The 12445-nt window shown below is 41.4% G+C and overlaps 1 protein-coding gene across 1 annotated transcript in view; it reads right to left on the bottom strand.

Moving 5' to 3' along the window:
• Positions 1-245: 245 nt before the first annotated feature.
• stx8 (syntaxin 8) overlaps positions 246-12445 on the bottom strand; it is a 54484-nt gene continuing 42284 nt past the window's right edge. The window contains exon 8 of the mRNA XM_085410209.1: positions 246-1012. Coding sequence (XP_085266335.1) covers positions 948-1012 — 65 coding nt within the window. The 3' untranslated portion in view covers positions 246-947. The remainder of the gene's footprint in view (positions 1013-12445) is intronic.

Here is a 12445-nt window from a genome sequence, read left to right as displayed (position 1 = left end):
CTCTGTTGCTTTTTTTTTTTTTTTTTAAATTGTAAGTCTACAGAATTTAATGTATTCAGTTTATCCCTGTTAACTGGTTGCAGTATCATTATAAATGTAGTAGGGGAAAAAATACACAATGGAATGAATTAAAGTAGTACTAGTGTGTTAAAACTTTGCCAAAGGTCCACACTACCTAAAGATCATGTTACAAAACACTTCAGAGTGAGGCGTGAGCGTAAACGCAGACAGGAGTCCAGGCTCTATAAAATGGAAATGTCATTTATTAGAAATTACAAGCTGAATTGATTTACAGGGAAGGAAAAGAGCCATGTTAGTAACACAGCCGAGCTGTTTGTTTTGGCTATGAGCTATTCTATAAACATTACAAAATCCAAACAAAATGATAACATTACAGCTGCTACAGTAATAAATGGGTAAATATAAGTGAGTGTGAATATTGCAAAGCTTGCGGAATTACTGTATCCAGTGCAAACCTCAGCCCAACCACAGACAGGCTTATGAAAGAAAAGTCCCCGTTGCCTGCGGGAGGTCCTACTGTTAGGTCAACATTCTCACAGTTCAGGCAGTAAAATAAACCTTTTTCAAAATGCTTACAAATCTCCAAATAATTTAAGAGTTTGATGATTTACTAATTTATTAGTAAGACATTTGAATATCTATTAAACAATTTACACCCACAAAAAAAGAAAGTAAATGTCTTTTGAAAGGTTACATATACCCTTAAACCCAAGAGTGACATACTGGATAAAAACATTTGTCTGTGGGGTTTTCCCCACTTCTCCTTTATTAGATAGCCCAAAATGACCTGTGTCTTAATGTGAAGAACAAGTATGGTAAATCTGCTTAAATGAGGGTCTGTCTGTTTGATGTCACTGCTGATTAAATTCTGCTCCAGACTTTCATTGTTGCTGTCCGACACGGGTCCATGATCACTGCTGTCTTCATCACACAGGCCACGCAGCAATCACTATAATGGCTATAAGAAGTAGTACGATCACTACCAGCATCCCTGAGCAGAAGGAAGGAGGGAAAAAAAGACATGTTAGAACAATTGGAGGGAAAAGGACATCAGACTACAAGGTTCATTAAGTAATTTCACACACACACAAAAATGAAAATCTGGATGCTTTTTCTCGCCTAACACAGTGAGAAAACACTTCTGAAGAAGACAGGTTGCTGTGTGAATAAGAACAGAATGCAATCAGATGGAAATCACTTAATCTATAACATGCAATAATGGCCAGAGATCAGGTGATTTACTCGAATAATATATATATTTTTGCCTTGACAAACTTGGGTTGCTTCTGCAGTATGCTTTGGAATATCATCCATTTGGACTAAGAAGCGCTGTGTGATCAGTTTTGCAGGATTTGGCTGAATCAGAGTGTAGCCCTGCACACTTCAGAATTGATCCGGCTCCTTCCACCAGCAGTAACATCATCAATAAACACTAGTGACACTGCGTTCACCTTGTTTAACAAATGATGTTGTATGCTTTGGATCATGAGCAATTCTTTTCCTTCTCCATGCTCCATTCTCTTCAGTACAACTTAATCTTGGTCTCATCTGATCAAGATGATCACTTTCTGTGCTTTTGGTGTAGCTGAGCTCTCCAGTGAACTCGCTGGCTGTTGATTTGGTGACTTGTAAAATTTTTGATGTCCTTCTATTAAGTTTTTTTTTTCCCTCTTCAGCCTAATGTTGGCCTCATTCGCTGACATTTGGGGCTCACATTTAAAATTACATATAAAAACTATTAAATATAAACTTTAGATATTAATGTCTGCTTCATCTGTCATGAAACAACAAATAAACAGACCTCATCTTGCCACAAAACTGCTTGCCAGTCAATTGTCCAGTTTGGAGTCTTTGAAATTGGGAAACTGTGTATAAAAACTGTGTATAAAAATGTCTGTAATGTAAAAGCTGAAAGTCTGCACTTCAATCATATATTGATTGTTGGATTTAAAATCCACTGTGGTCGTGTCCAGAGACAAAACTACGAACACCGTGTCTTTATCCAACTAATTATAGACGTCAGTATGTGTCACTCTGTTGCCAAATAACCAAAATGAGTTACAGTGTAAGCATTAATTTTTTAGGGTGTTAAGCACTGGACACCCGCTCCAGAAGTTTATTTATTTTGTCTGTGTTAATCATGAACTGCTCTACATTTATTTAAAAAGCAATGAGACTTCATCATAGTCAACAACCACCACCCATCCAGTCTAGCAAGGCTAAATAAAAACAAAAATCACTGCTGCTCAGATACAGTTACACAATTTTCCAAACTCATTTGCTATGATAATTTATGCTAAATTTTCTTACTTGATGTTTTGTTGCTATAACCCCTGGTGATAAAACCTTTTCAGCTTGAAACTATATATATATATATATATATATATATATATATATATATATATATATTAGGGGTGCAACGATACACAAAATTCACGGTTCGGTTCGGTTCGATACTTTGGTGTCACGGTTCGATATTTTTTCGATACAAAAAAAATGTTCATGCATTTTTAATTTGTCATTTATTAAAATTATAAATATATATTTTAACTCAAAAGTACAGTTTTTAAATTTAACCCTAACCCTTGTGCGCGTTTTTTATTTTGACAGCGAATGCGCACCTGCGGACCACTTATGTGCAGCCCTGGTTATTTAGCTCGTCATATTGCAGCCACAGAAATTATTTTGTCCATGAAACCATAAAGCTGCACTTTCTTTTTGCCTTATAGTCTGATTTGTCATAACTTCTCCGTTTTGTGGTAAGCTTTTATTTGGCTGTCACTTCTTCACCCTGACCTGTCTTATTTGGCTCAGCAGAACTGAAATGCTTTTACACGCGCACTCACATAAGCTCAGCGATTCTCTGCGCGATCAACCTCTCACATGTTTAAGCTTGCTGCGGGAGATTTCACTTGTCATGTTTGCATAGTAAGCTAACGATTAATAAGACGATGTCAGAGGAATTGGTGCACAAATTATCATCACTCACAGATCAGTGCTGTCGCTCTCTATACACAGTTCGCACGATTGCAAAGTGAAAGCAAAAAAACAAGCGCAAATTCAAACGCGACTTCAATATGTCACATATTGACAGTGGCTCACCGATGCCAATGACATAATTACCCAGCTACATTTCTGAAAGAATGCAAAAGCATTGACATATATTTTTCCTACAATAGCCCGACGGGCAGGGAAGAGATAGATTTTGGTAGCCCGACTGAAAAAATCGCTAGCTCTGGGACGTCGGGCTAGCGATATTGCAAGCCCTGTATCTGATTGAGGAATCACTCATCTTTGGAAAAAGAGAGTTTATTACAGAGAAATGGCTCTTTCCAAAATAAAAGCTATACTATCCGCTTCTTCTGGGCTATATTCTCAGCAGCATAAGGAGAATCATGTGCTAACAGCTGTCTAAATGACTCGGCTAAAGTTAGTAGCATGCTTGTTGTTTTTGTCTTTGCACTAGGATGATGTCGGTGTAAATGTGCAGTCATATTCGTTGTGTTCCCACTAGTGCTTTCAGGTTAATCTCGTTGAAATGACCTTAACGCCACAACACGGCAAATCTCCGTTAACGAGCTACCGCCGATCGCTCCGTGCATGGGGCTAGACGGCCAACACGTTAACGAGCTAACTGCGCTAACACACTAGTTCACACCAATGTAATTGAGCATTGCATGGCACATCCAACATACTGTTTTACTTTAGTCCATGACTCGCTTACCTTCAGGGTCATACGTCACATGAAAACCAAAATAATTCCAAACGCCAGATCTGAATGAGGTTCAATTTGCCTGTTGCAAGGAGAGCTTAACTTCTGTCTCGCTAGCTTGCCCTGTGCTCTTCCTTCTGACTATGCTGTCTGTGTGGAGCGCTCAGTGGATCTGCGCTCGACAGTGCCTTGAAAAGCGCTATATAAACCCACTCCATTATTATTGTTATTATTGAATTACTTACGAGTTTAATTTGTCAGCAACTTTCTGCCAGCCCTCTCTCCTTGCTTTTGCAGCCTTTGCAGTGTTCCCTTGCGTTTTAATTAAACTCTGAAACTCCTGAAATCCCTCAATCAAGAGTTCTTGCTCTGCTGCCGGAAAATACCGAGCGCACCCCTTCGACATTTTCGCCGACCAATCAGCGGGTTGCCGATCAATGTTTCTACTATCGATGCGTAGCCCCTTTTACGACACCCAGTGATGTCACATTACTGCGTCCAGCTGTACTAATCGTCAACAACAGGTGTGTTCGGGGAACCGGATTAGCGAGCTCACGGTTAGCGCGATGGTTTGGTCTTGGATGTGTCATTTGATCTTGGATGTAGTGAGCGACGTACGAAGAACGGGCCCCTGATCTACAATACGGCAGCAGTGATCAGTGAGATGCTTGACTACAAGTTGAACAGCGACAAGGGGCAGTACCCTCCATGGAGAAGGAGGCTAGAGGGCAAGATCAAAGTAGCACGGAGGGAGGTTAGCCAACTAACGGAGTTGCAGAAAGGTGCGACAAATAAGGTGCCTAAGAAATACAGCAAGCTGTCCATACCTGAGGCCTTGGAAACTGCCAAGCAAAGACTCACAGCCTTGGCCAGCCGCTTGAGGAGGTACACCAGAGAGATAGAAGGCAGGAGAATAAACCAGCTGTTCTCCACAGAACCAGCAAAGGTGTACTCTCAGTGGCAAGGGAACAATAAGAGAACAGCACCACCAAGGCTGGAGACGGCGCAATACTGGAAGAGCATATGGGAGAAGGATGCAACCCATAACGGCAATGCTCAGTGGCTAGAGGATCTGAGGGCAGACCACAGCGACCTCCCTGAACAGGGTCCAGTAACCATCACAGTGGCAGATATCCAAGAAAGGGTCTCCAGTATGAAGAGTTGGACAGCACCAGGGCCCGACATGGTTCATGCCTACTGGCTGAAGAAGCTGACTGCACTCCACGAGCGTCTGGCAGCACAAATGAACCAGCTGCTAGTTAACGAGAGACACCCGGAATGGCTAACTGAAGGCCGGACGGTCCTGATCCCTAAGGACCCCAAGAAGGGACCGGTCCCCTCCAACTACCGACCAATAACCTGCCTCAGTACTACATGGAAGCTCCTGTCAGGCATCATATCGGCTAAGATGAACAGGCACATGGGTCAATACATGAGCGGGACACAGAAAGGAATTGGCAAGAATACCAGAGGCGCAAAACACCAGCTACTGGTAGACAGAACAATCAGCCGAGACTGCAAGACCAGACTGACCAACCTGTGCACTGCCTGGATTGATTACAAGAAGGCCTATGACTCAATGCCCCACAGCTGGATACTGGAATGCCTAGAATTGTACAAGATCAATGGGACCCTAAGAGCCTTCATCAGGAACTCAATGGGGATGTGGCGTACAACACTAGAGGCCAACTCCAAGCCCATAGCACAAGTCACCATCAAGTGCGGGATCTACCAAGGAGATGCTCTGTCCCCACTGCTGTTCTGCATAGGCCTGAACCCCCTCAGTGAGATCATTAACAAGACTGGCTACGGATACCGACTACGGAACGGAGCAGTTGTCAGCCACCTCCTGTACATGGATGACATCAAGCTGTATGCCACGAGTGAACGAGACATCGATTCACTGATCCACACTACCAGGCTATACAGCAATGACATTGGAATGTCGTTCGGACTGGAGAAGTGTAGTCGGATGGTAACAAAGAGAGGGAAGGTAGTCAGAACTGAGGGGATTGAACTACCAGAAGGCAACATTGCAGACATAGAGGACAGTTACAAGTACTTGGGGATCCCGCAGGCGAATGGGAACCATGAAGAGGCCGCTAGAAAAGCTGCAACCACCAAGTACCTGCAGAGGGTCAGGCAAGTCCTGAGGAGTCAGCTGAACGGTAAGAACAAGATCCGGGCCATCAACACGTACGCCCTGCCCGTGATCAGGTACCCTGCTGGGGTAATAGGCTGGCCAAAGGAGGAGATAGAAGCCACTGACATAAAGACAAGAAAGCTCCTTACCATGCATGGAGGGTTTCACCCCAAGTCCAGCACCCTGAGGCTGTACGCTAAGCGGAAGGAAGGGGGCCGGGGACTGGTGAGTGTCAGCACCACAGTCCAGGATGAGACAACGAACATCCAAGAATACATTGGGAAGATGGCCCCAACTGACCGAGTGCTCAGTGAATACCTCAGGCAGCAGAAACCCAAGAAAGAGGAGGGAGACGAGGAACCATCATGGAAGGACAGGCCCCTGCACGGTATGTACCACCGGCAGATAGAGGAGGTGGCTGATATCCAGAAATCCTACCAGTGGCTGGACAAAGCTGGACTGAAAGACAGCACAGAGGCACTAATCATGGCAGCACAAGAACAAGCTCTGAGCACAAGATCCATAGAGGCTGGGGTCTATCACACCAGGCAAGACCCCAGGTGCAGGCTGTGTAAAGATGCCCCAGAGACAATCCAGCACATAACAGCAGGGTGCAAGATGCTAGCAGGCAAGGCATACATGGAACGCCATAACCAAGTGGCCGGCATAGTGTACAGGAACAGCTGTGCCGAGTATAATCTGGAAGTCCCGAGGTCAAAATGGGAGATGCCCCCAAGGGTGGTGGAGAATGACCGAGCTAAGATCCTGTGGGACTTCCAGATACAGACGGACAAAATGGTGGTGGCTAACCAACCGGACATAGTGGTGGTAGACAAACAGAAGAAGACGGCCGTAGTGATCGATGTAGCGGTTCCGAATGACAGCAATATCAGGAAGAAGGAACACGAGAAGCTGGAGAAATACCAAGGGCTCAGAGAAGAGCTCGAGAGGATGTGGAGGGTGAAGGTAACGGTGGTCCCCATGGTAATCGGAGCACTAGGTGCGGTGACTCCCAAGCTAGGCGAGTGGCTCCAGCAGATTCCGGGAACAACATCGGAGATCTCTGTCCAGAAGAGCGCAGTCCTGGGAACAGCTAAGATACTGCGCAGGACCCTCAAGCTCCCAGGCCTCTGGTAGAGGACCCGAGCTTGAAGGATAAACCGCCCGCAGGGGCGTGCTGGGTGTTAAAAGTTATATATATATATATTTTTTTTTTTATAATTTCAACTTTAAAGTTAAAAAGTCAAATGTCAAGCAGCTGAGAAACTCCAAACCTGATTTGAGACAGACCCAGAGGGAAGGAGGGGAATTCATCAGACACAAGGGAATACACTTGGAAGAGGTAAGAAGCCTACATACCTCACTACTAATTTTCAAAGTCCTTGATCTAACACAAGTCCCAAGTGCGTATGCCCTTGTAGCATATAACCATTCTTCTCTTGATGACTTAATGCAATTTACATGCGTTCAATGGCCACAAAAGCTTTATTGCCATAGATCGCACACTGTGATAGGCATGTGTTTCTGATTCTGTTTCAAGAGGGTAATCATTGTTTTTCTCTGATACTATGGCAGCAGAGAAAAAAATGTGCAAAAGCTCACTCACACTTCATCAAAGTGTTTTGCCCCCGGGACCTCAAAAAAATAACTTTTTTTTTTATTATTATTAAAGCCACCGCCCTAGAGAATGGCAAAGAAAAAAATAACATGTAAAATCCACTACAGGTAGATATTTTATCTTCTAAGTAAAACAGAATCACAGTAAAGGCTTTAGGAATATTTTAAATAATTTTGGTGGATATATGGATCTATCTTTTTAACCACTGCCACAAATACTTGTGTAATGTAGAGTATTTACTGCATTAATTAACATAACTAAAGTAGTCCAGCTCAAATTCCTTTTTCCATATACCAGTTTGTTAATTTTGACACTGCCACCTAGAGAATAAGATGATAAAAGTTGAACTTTATTCAGTGTTAACTAAAATTTGCAAATTATAAAAGCCTGACTGAAACTTGCCGGGTCAGTATATGCTGGTAATCTGTTATTTGTGGCATATTAAAAGCGGTGTCCAGCACAGAGAGCAATGAAATAGAAACATTTTTCAACTTTGAACTAGTTTTTTCAGTTATGTCAGCCAGATTTAAGGGCTCTGTTTCCAAAATGATTCAGAAATCTGAGACATTTCTGAATAATTACATTTTATATATATGCTGATACACTGCAAATATACTTTGAACACTAAAATATCAACATAACTCCTTATTTAAGTGAATAACAAATTCAGAATAGAATCAGCATGGAGTGTGAATTTCTAAAATCTATCAAATATGTCACTTGAAATATGGCTATTGTGGTTTGCACGAGAGGTGTGTTTTAATCCAGGGGATGATGGTAACTGCTTGCCCTGGTTACTGTTTAAATTTAACAATTCATTTTGATAATCAGGAATGAGAGAAGGCAGTCCACAGAGTTCCCGGTGGTAACTGTAAGGCCTTACAGTATAAAGTATCTCCAGGTGGCTGTTGTTGTGATTTGGTGCTATATAAATAAACCTGAATGGAATTCAACTGGAGTGTTAGCGAGAGTAAGAGAGAAGTGATGGTGTGTGGTTTAGAGTACATTATGAGGATTTGATTGCCTTTAGGATATGCTGGTCTTTCATTCTGTATATGTATATATCAGACCACAAACCATGGCACACATTTAAAATTTGGAAAGGTTTTTGCCAAAGTCAGATTTCCACACCATTCCCACTTCTTCTACAGTGACACAGGAATGAAGATTTAAAAAAAACTGCACATCTAGCTGGTCTGAGGGCTGTCAATACGTGGCCCCACTGACTTAAGTTGTCCATTGTTATTTAGCATGCGGCCGGTATTATCCCCAGCCCTTTCACTTTCGGTTTGCATTTCTCTCATTCTTTGGCTCTTGCTTTCTGCATTCCCCTCTGTGGCTTAATTGGTTGTCTTTCCCACGGGGAGAGAGACAGAGTGAGATATAAGCCATGCTGAACAAATTGCTTGCGGTGGTAGTGGTGGTTTGATGAAATGCAAGGCTGATGCTGGTTTCTTTGCCGGGATATATGAGACATGCCTGTACCATGTCCAGATGTCTTTATACCCCATTATCTTATTGCATCGTTCTTGTCAACCTTCTCCTTTGTTTTACTACTTATACTTATAGGCAGTTGTCACCTTATTTACATATGGGGAATTCTTTGAGCATAGCAGGGTTTTTTTTTTATTGTATACAAAAGGAATGTGTTCCTACATAGATTCACAGGATATTCATGCTAAGAGCCATCACTGGTTTAGTCAGGCCCTCTCCTCTTGATAACTTACACATGTGAGCATAATAAAATAGTCAAACCAGACACACATGCTCAAATACTTGTGATGACTCTTTAAAAGCTTCAAGCTTTAAGCAAATACACACATAAATTCGCAGCAATCATCTTTGTTTAGGTGTAAATGATAGGCCTGGTCTATATTAGATTCAGACATCAGAATTTCATTCAGTCTAGTCCAACATCTGTCAGCAACTCCATTTGACACCACATAGCAACAACAGTAATAAGCCGTGCAACACACACATGTTACTGTGAAGCAAGACTCTCGCTTGTTCTTTCTAACTTTCTATCGTCACGTAGCCGCCAGTCATGAAGCCACATTAGGCATCCACAATGCCCCTCACCCTTCCCCTTGGACCATGGCTGTCTGCCTCAGTAACTAAATAACCTACTCTGACCCTCAGAGGGCCTCTAGAGGCTAATGACAATAATGGCGTTAACTTCCCAAATAGATTAGGGCTCTGCTGTCACATTGATGCTGAGGGAGATAGTTGGTGTCTGCTGATAGACTGACCACCCAGAAGTTTCGGAGGGCTTGGTCTGGGTTCAACCCATCTTAGCAATTTCCAGACATCAGTAAGACAACTTGCAGAGAATACCAATAATTGGTGAGAGAAAAGAGTGAAAGAGATGGCCCATAAACTGGTCTGGTCATTCCCCTGCCTTTAATAATAATGATAATAATGGATTGGATTTATATAGCGCTTTTCAAGGCACCCAAAGCGCTTTACAATACCACTATTCATTCACTCTCACATTCATACACTGGTGGAGGCAGCTACGGTTGTAGCCACAGTTGCCCTGGGGCAGACTGACAGAAGTGAGGCTACCATATCGCGCCATCGGCCCCTCTGGCCAACACCAGTAGGCAAGTAGGGTAAAGTGTCTTGCCCAAGGACACAACGACCTGGACAGAGAGCCCAGGGATCGAACCGGCAACCTTCCGGTTACAGATGCGATTCCCAACCCCCTGAGCCACGGTCGCCCCTTTGTACACAAAAAAGACAAAACAAAGGAGAAAAGATTAATTTTATGCTAACAAGATAAACATGAACCTATTTTTTAAAAACACAACTAAAGACACGTATTTTTAATTGATTGTAGCTTTAGAAATATGTTGAAAATTTTGCTGACATATATATTAAAACATATGGTGTCCAACTAAAATGTGGCTGCATTTTCATCTACTACAGCATACGGAAATCTTTATCCATCTGTAAATTATATGTCGTGTGCACTTCTTTAAGGAGAAAATTGGAAACCCTACAGAAGTTATACATTATATATATTTTCCAGATTTGTATTACTCTGTAAAGACTTTAAGCAACTTGAGGTGACTGCTTTGAACATGGGAAAATATATATCTTTAAAACCATGATAATTGCCAAACTTCTTACATTTATTTTAAGGACAGTAATATTTCTATAAAGTTTATAGAACCGTATCATGGTTCCAGGAGAGCTTATAGAACTGCCAGACTTAAGATTCATACTTGAGGAAGAATGCACCAAATTTTGAGGCAGTTATGTGAAAATGTTAACTGTTTGGTGACGCAAGTGGAAAATCAGGGGACCTCATAAATCAGAGTATACAATACAATGCTCATTAAGAGTGCCACAAACGTCTGTTTTAAATGCATGCTAGCATTCATTTTTGATAGTGTTTATATGTTTTACAACATTTAAAAATGCAATGTATTTTTAAGGGTGTATCTAAAATATACATTTATGTGATATATCTGAGATTAATTGGTGCACTGCTTAGCTGGCAGATGAAGCTGCATGCACTGCAGTGTAATCTTGTGGTCTGAACACATGACCAAGGAGGAAACTGTGCTCCCTACACCCCTGTCAAATATGAAATATGAAAATGGTTTCAAATATTTACAGATATCTTGAGGCAAATTTACTTGAACTTGCCACTTACTGAGAAAAACCTCTGATGTGGAAACATCATTAACAGGATGTATACAGTAATTTAAAGCAAGCCTTTCATCAGCTATATAACACATATTTAACTGGGATCTCTGTCTGCCAACAGTATATCATGTTGGGGCGTTAAGAGGAACAAAACCTGCCATAAAATATCAAAAAACAGTTTTAATGTTATATTTCTCTCCCACACTTTGTGTTTTTCTTGGTAACTCCTAACTTGCAATTATAGACAATGTTAAGCAAACACGCTCTTCTCAAAAGAGAGTCAAATTCTGTCCGTCATAAACCAACGTCTGATGCAAACCACCTGTGGGATTCAGGGGGTTCCCGCAAAGGTCCTCTACAAATTTAAGATAAGCTCTGTTGGGAGGGTTATTCAAGTTGATGTTATCTGATTTGATGTGCTCTAACTTACATTTTCAGTAATGGCATTTCTGGCGTCATTTAGACTAATCTGCCACACATATTCAGGAAAACCTATGAGCTGTATTCCGTAAAAAAAATATAAAAAATAAAAAGCCCAAAAAACAAACTGCAACTCCCCCTTTTTTTGCTAGAATAATGCAAACTTCTCAAATGTTTATTGAAGGACTCTTGAAAACTCTTGCTTCCTGTTTGGGGTTGTTTTTTCATGTTATTGGAATCAAGACACCAGCCTCAAGGTACTGATGATGAAATAGAAACTTAACATCTGAGGTGCACCAAACTGAAATTTTGAATGAAGAAGATTTATAAATGCAGTCAAAATAATCTGAATCTTGGGTGGATTGAAGCCTGCTCTGTGCAGGAATCTAATATGTTTCAGCAAAATGGATATTTCTCAACACTACAGGGCACTAGTTATGCACAGTGTGTTCCAGCAATCATGGTTTAGCAATATCTGGGCCCTTTTCAAACGTTCAGCTAAATTTTTTGGTATAGTGTTTTTTGTTTTGTTTTGTATGTTTGCATGTATGCACAAAAATTTGCTATGCCCCTATCTTCAAAACTACCCTAATTTCCATTATGCTACGTTAACCTCCTTTTTATTTTTTTCTTTCCTGTTTGGGGTGATTGGGACCTGATGAATTTAAAAACAAAGAATTAGCAGATTTTTTTTCTTTACCTAATTTTTGTTTCTGAGAAAAATGAGATCCACATTTGAGGACATTTGTTTTAAACTTCGATAGAACAGTGGCAGCATAATGCCCTCGTAAGTGGATATCAGGCCCTTGTAGAGAAAAATTAAGTATTTTGGTGTAGGCAACCCAAAATGTGATGTCCACATATGTGGACGCCAGGT

The sequence above is a fragment of the Rhamphochromis longiceps genome, linkage group LG6 (genome assembly GCF_057381845.1).
Source record: "Rhamphochromis longiceps isolate RC_006_pf linkage group LG6, R_longiceps_female_GT1.1, whole genome shotgun sequence".
NCBI lineage: Eukaryota > Metazoa > Chordata > Actinopteri > Cichliformes > Cichlidae > Rhamphochromis > Rhamphochromis longiceps.
Note: the sequence above shows the minus strand (reverse complement) of the source record. Positions and strands in the feature narration are given on the sequence as shown.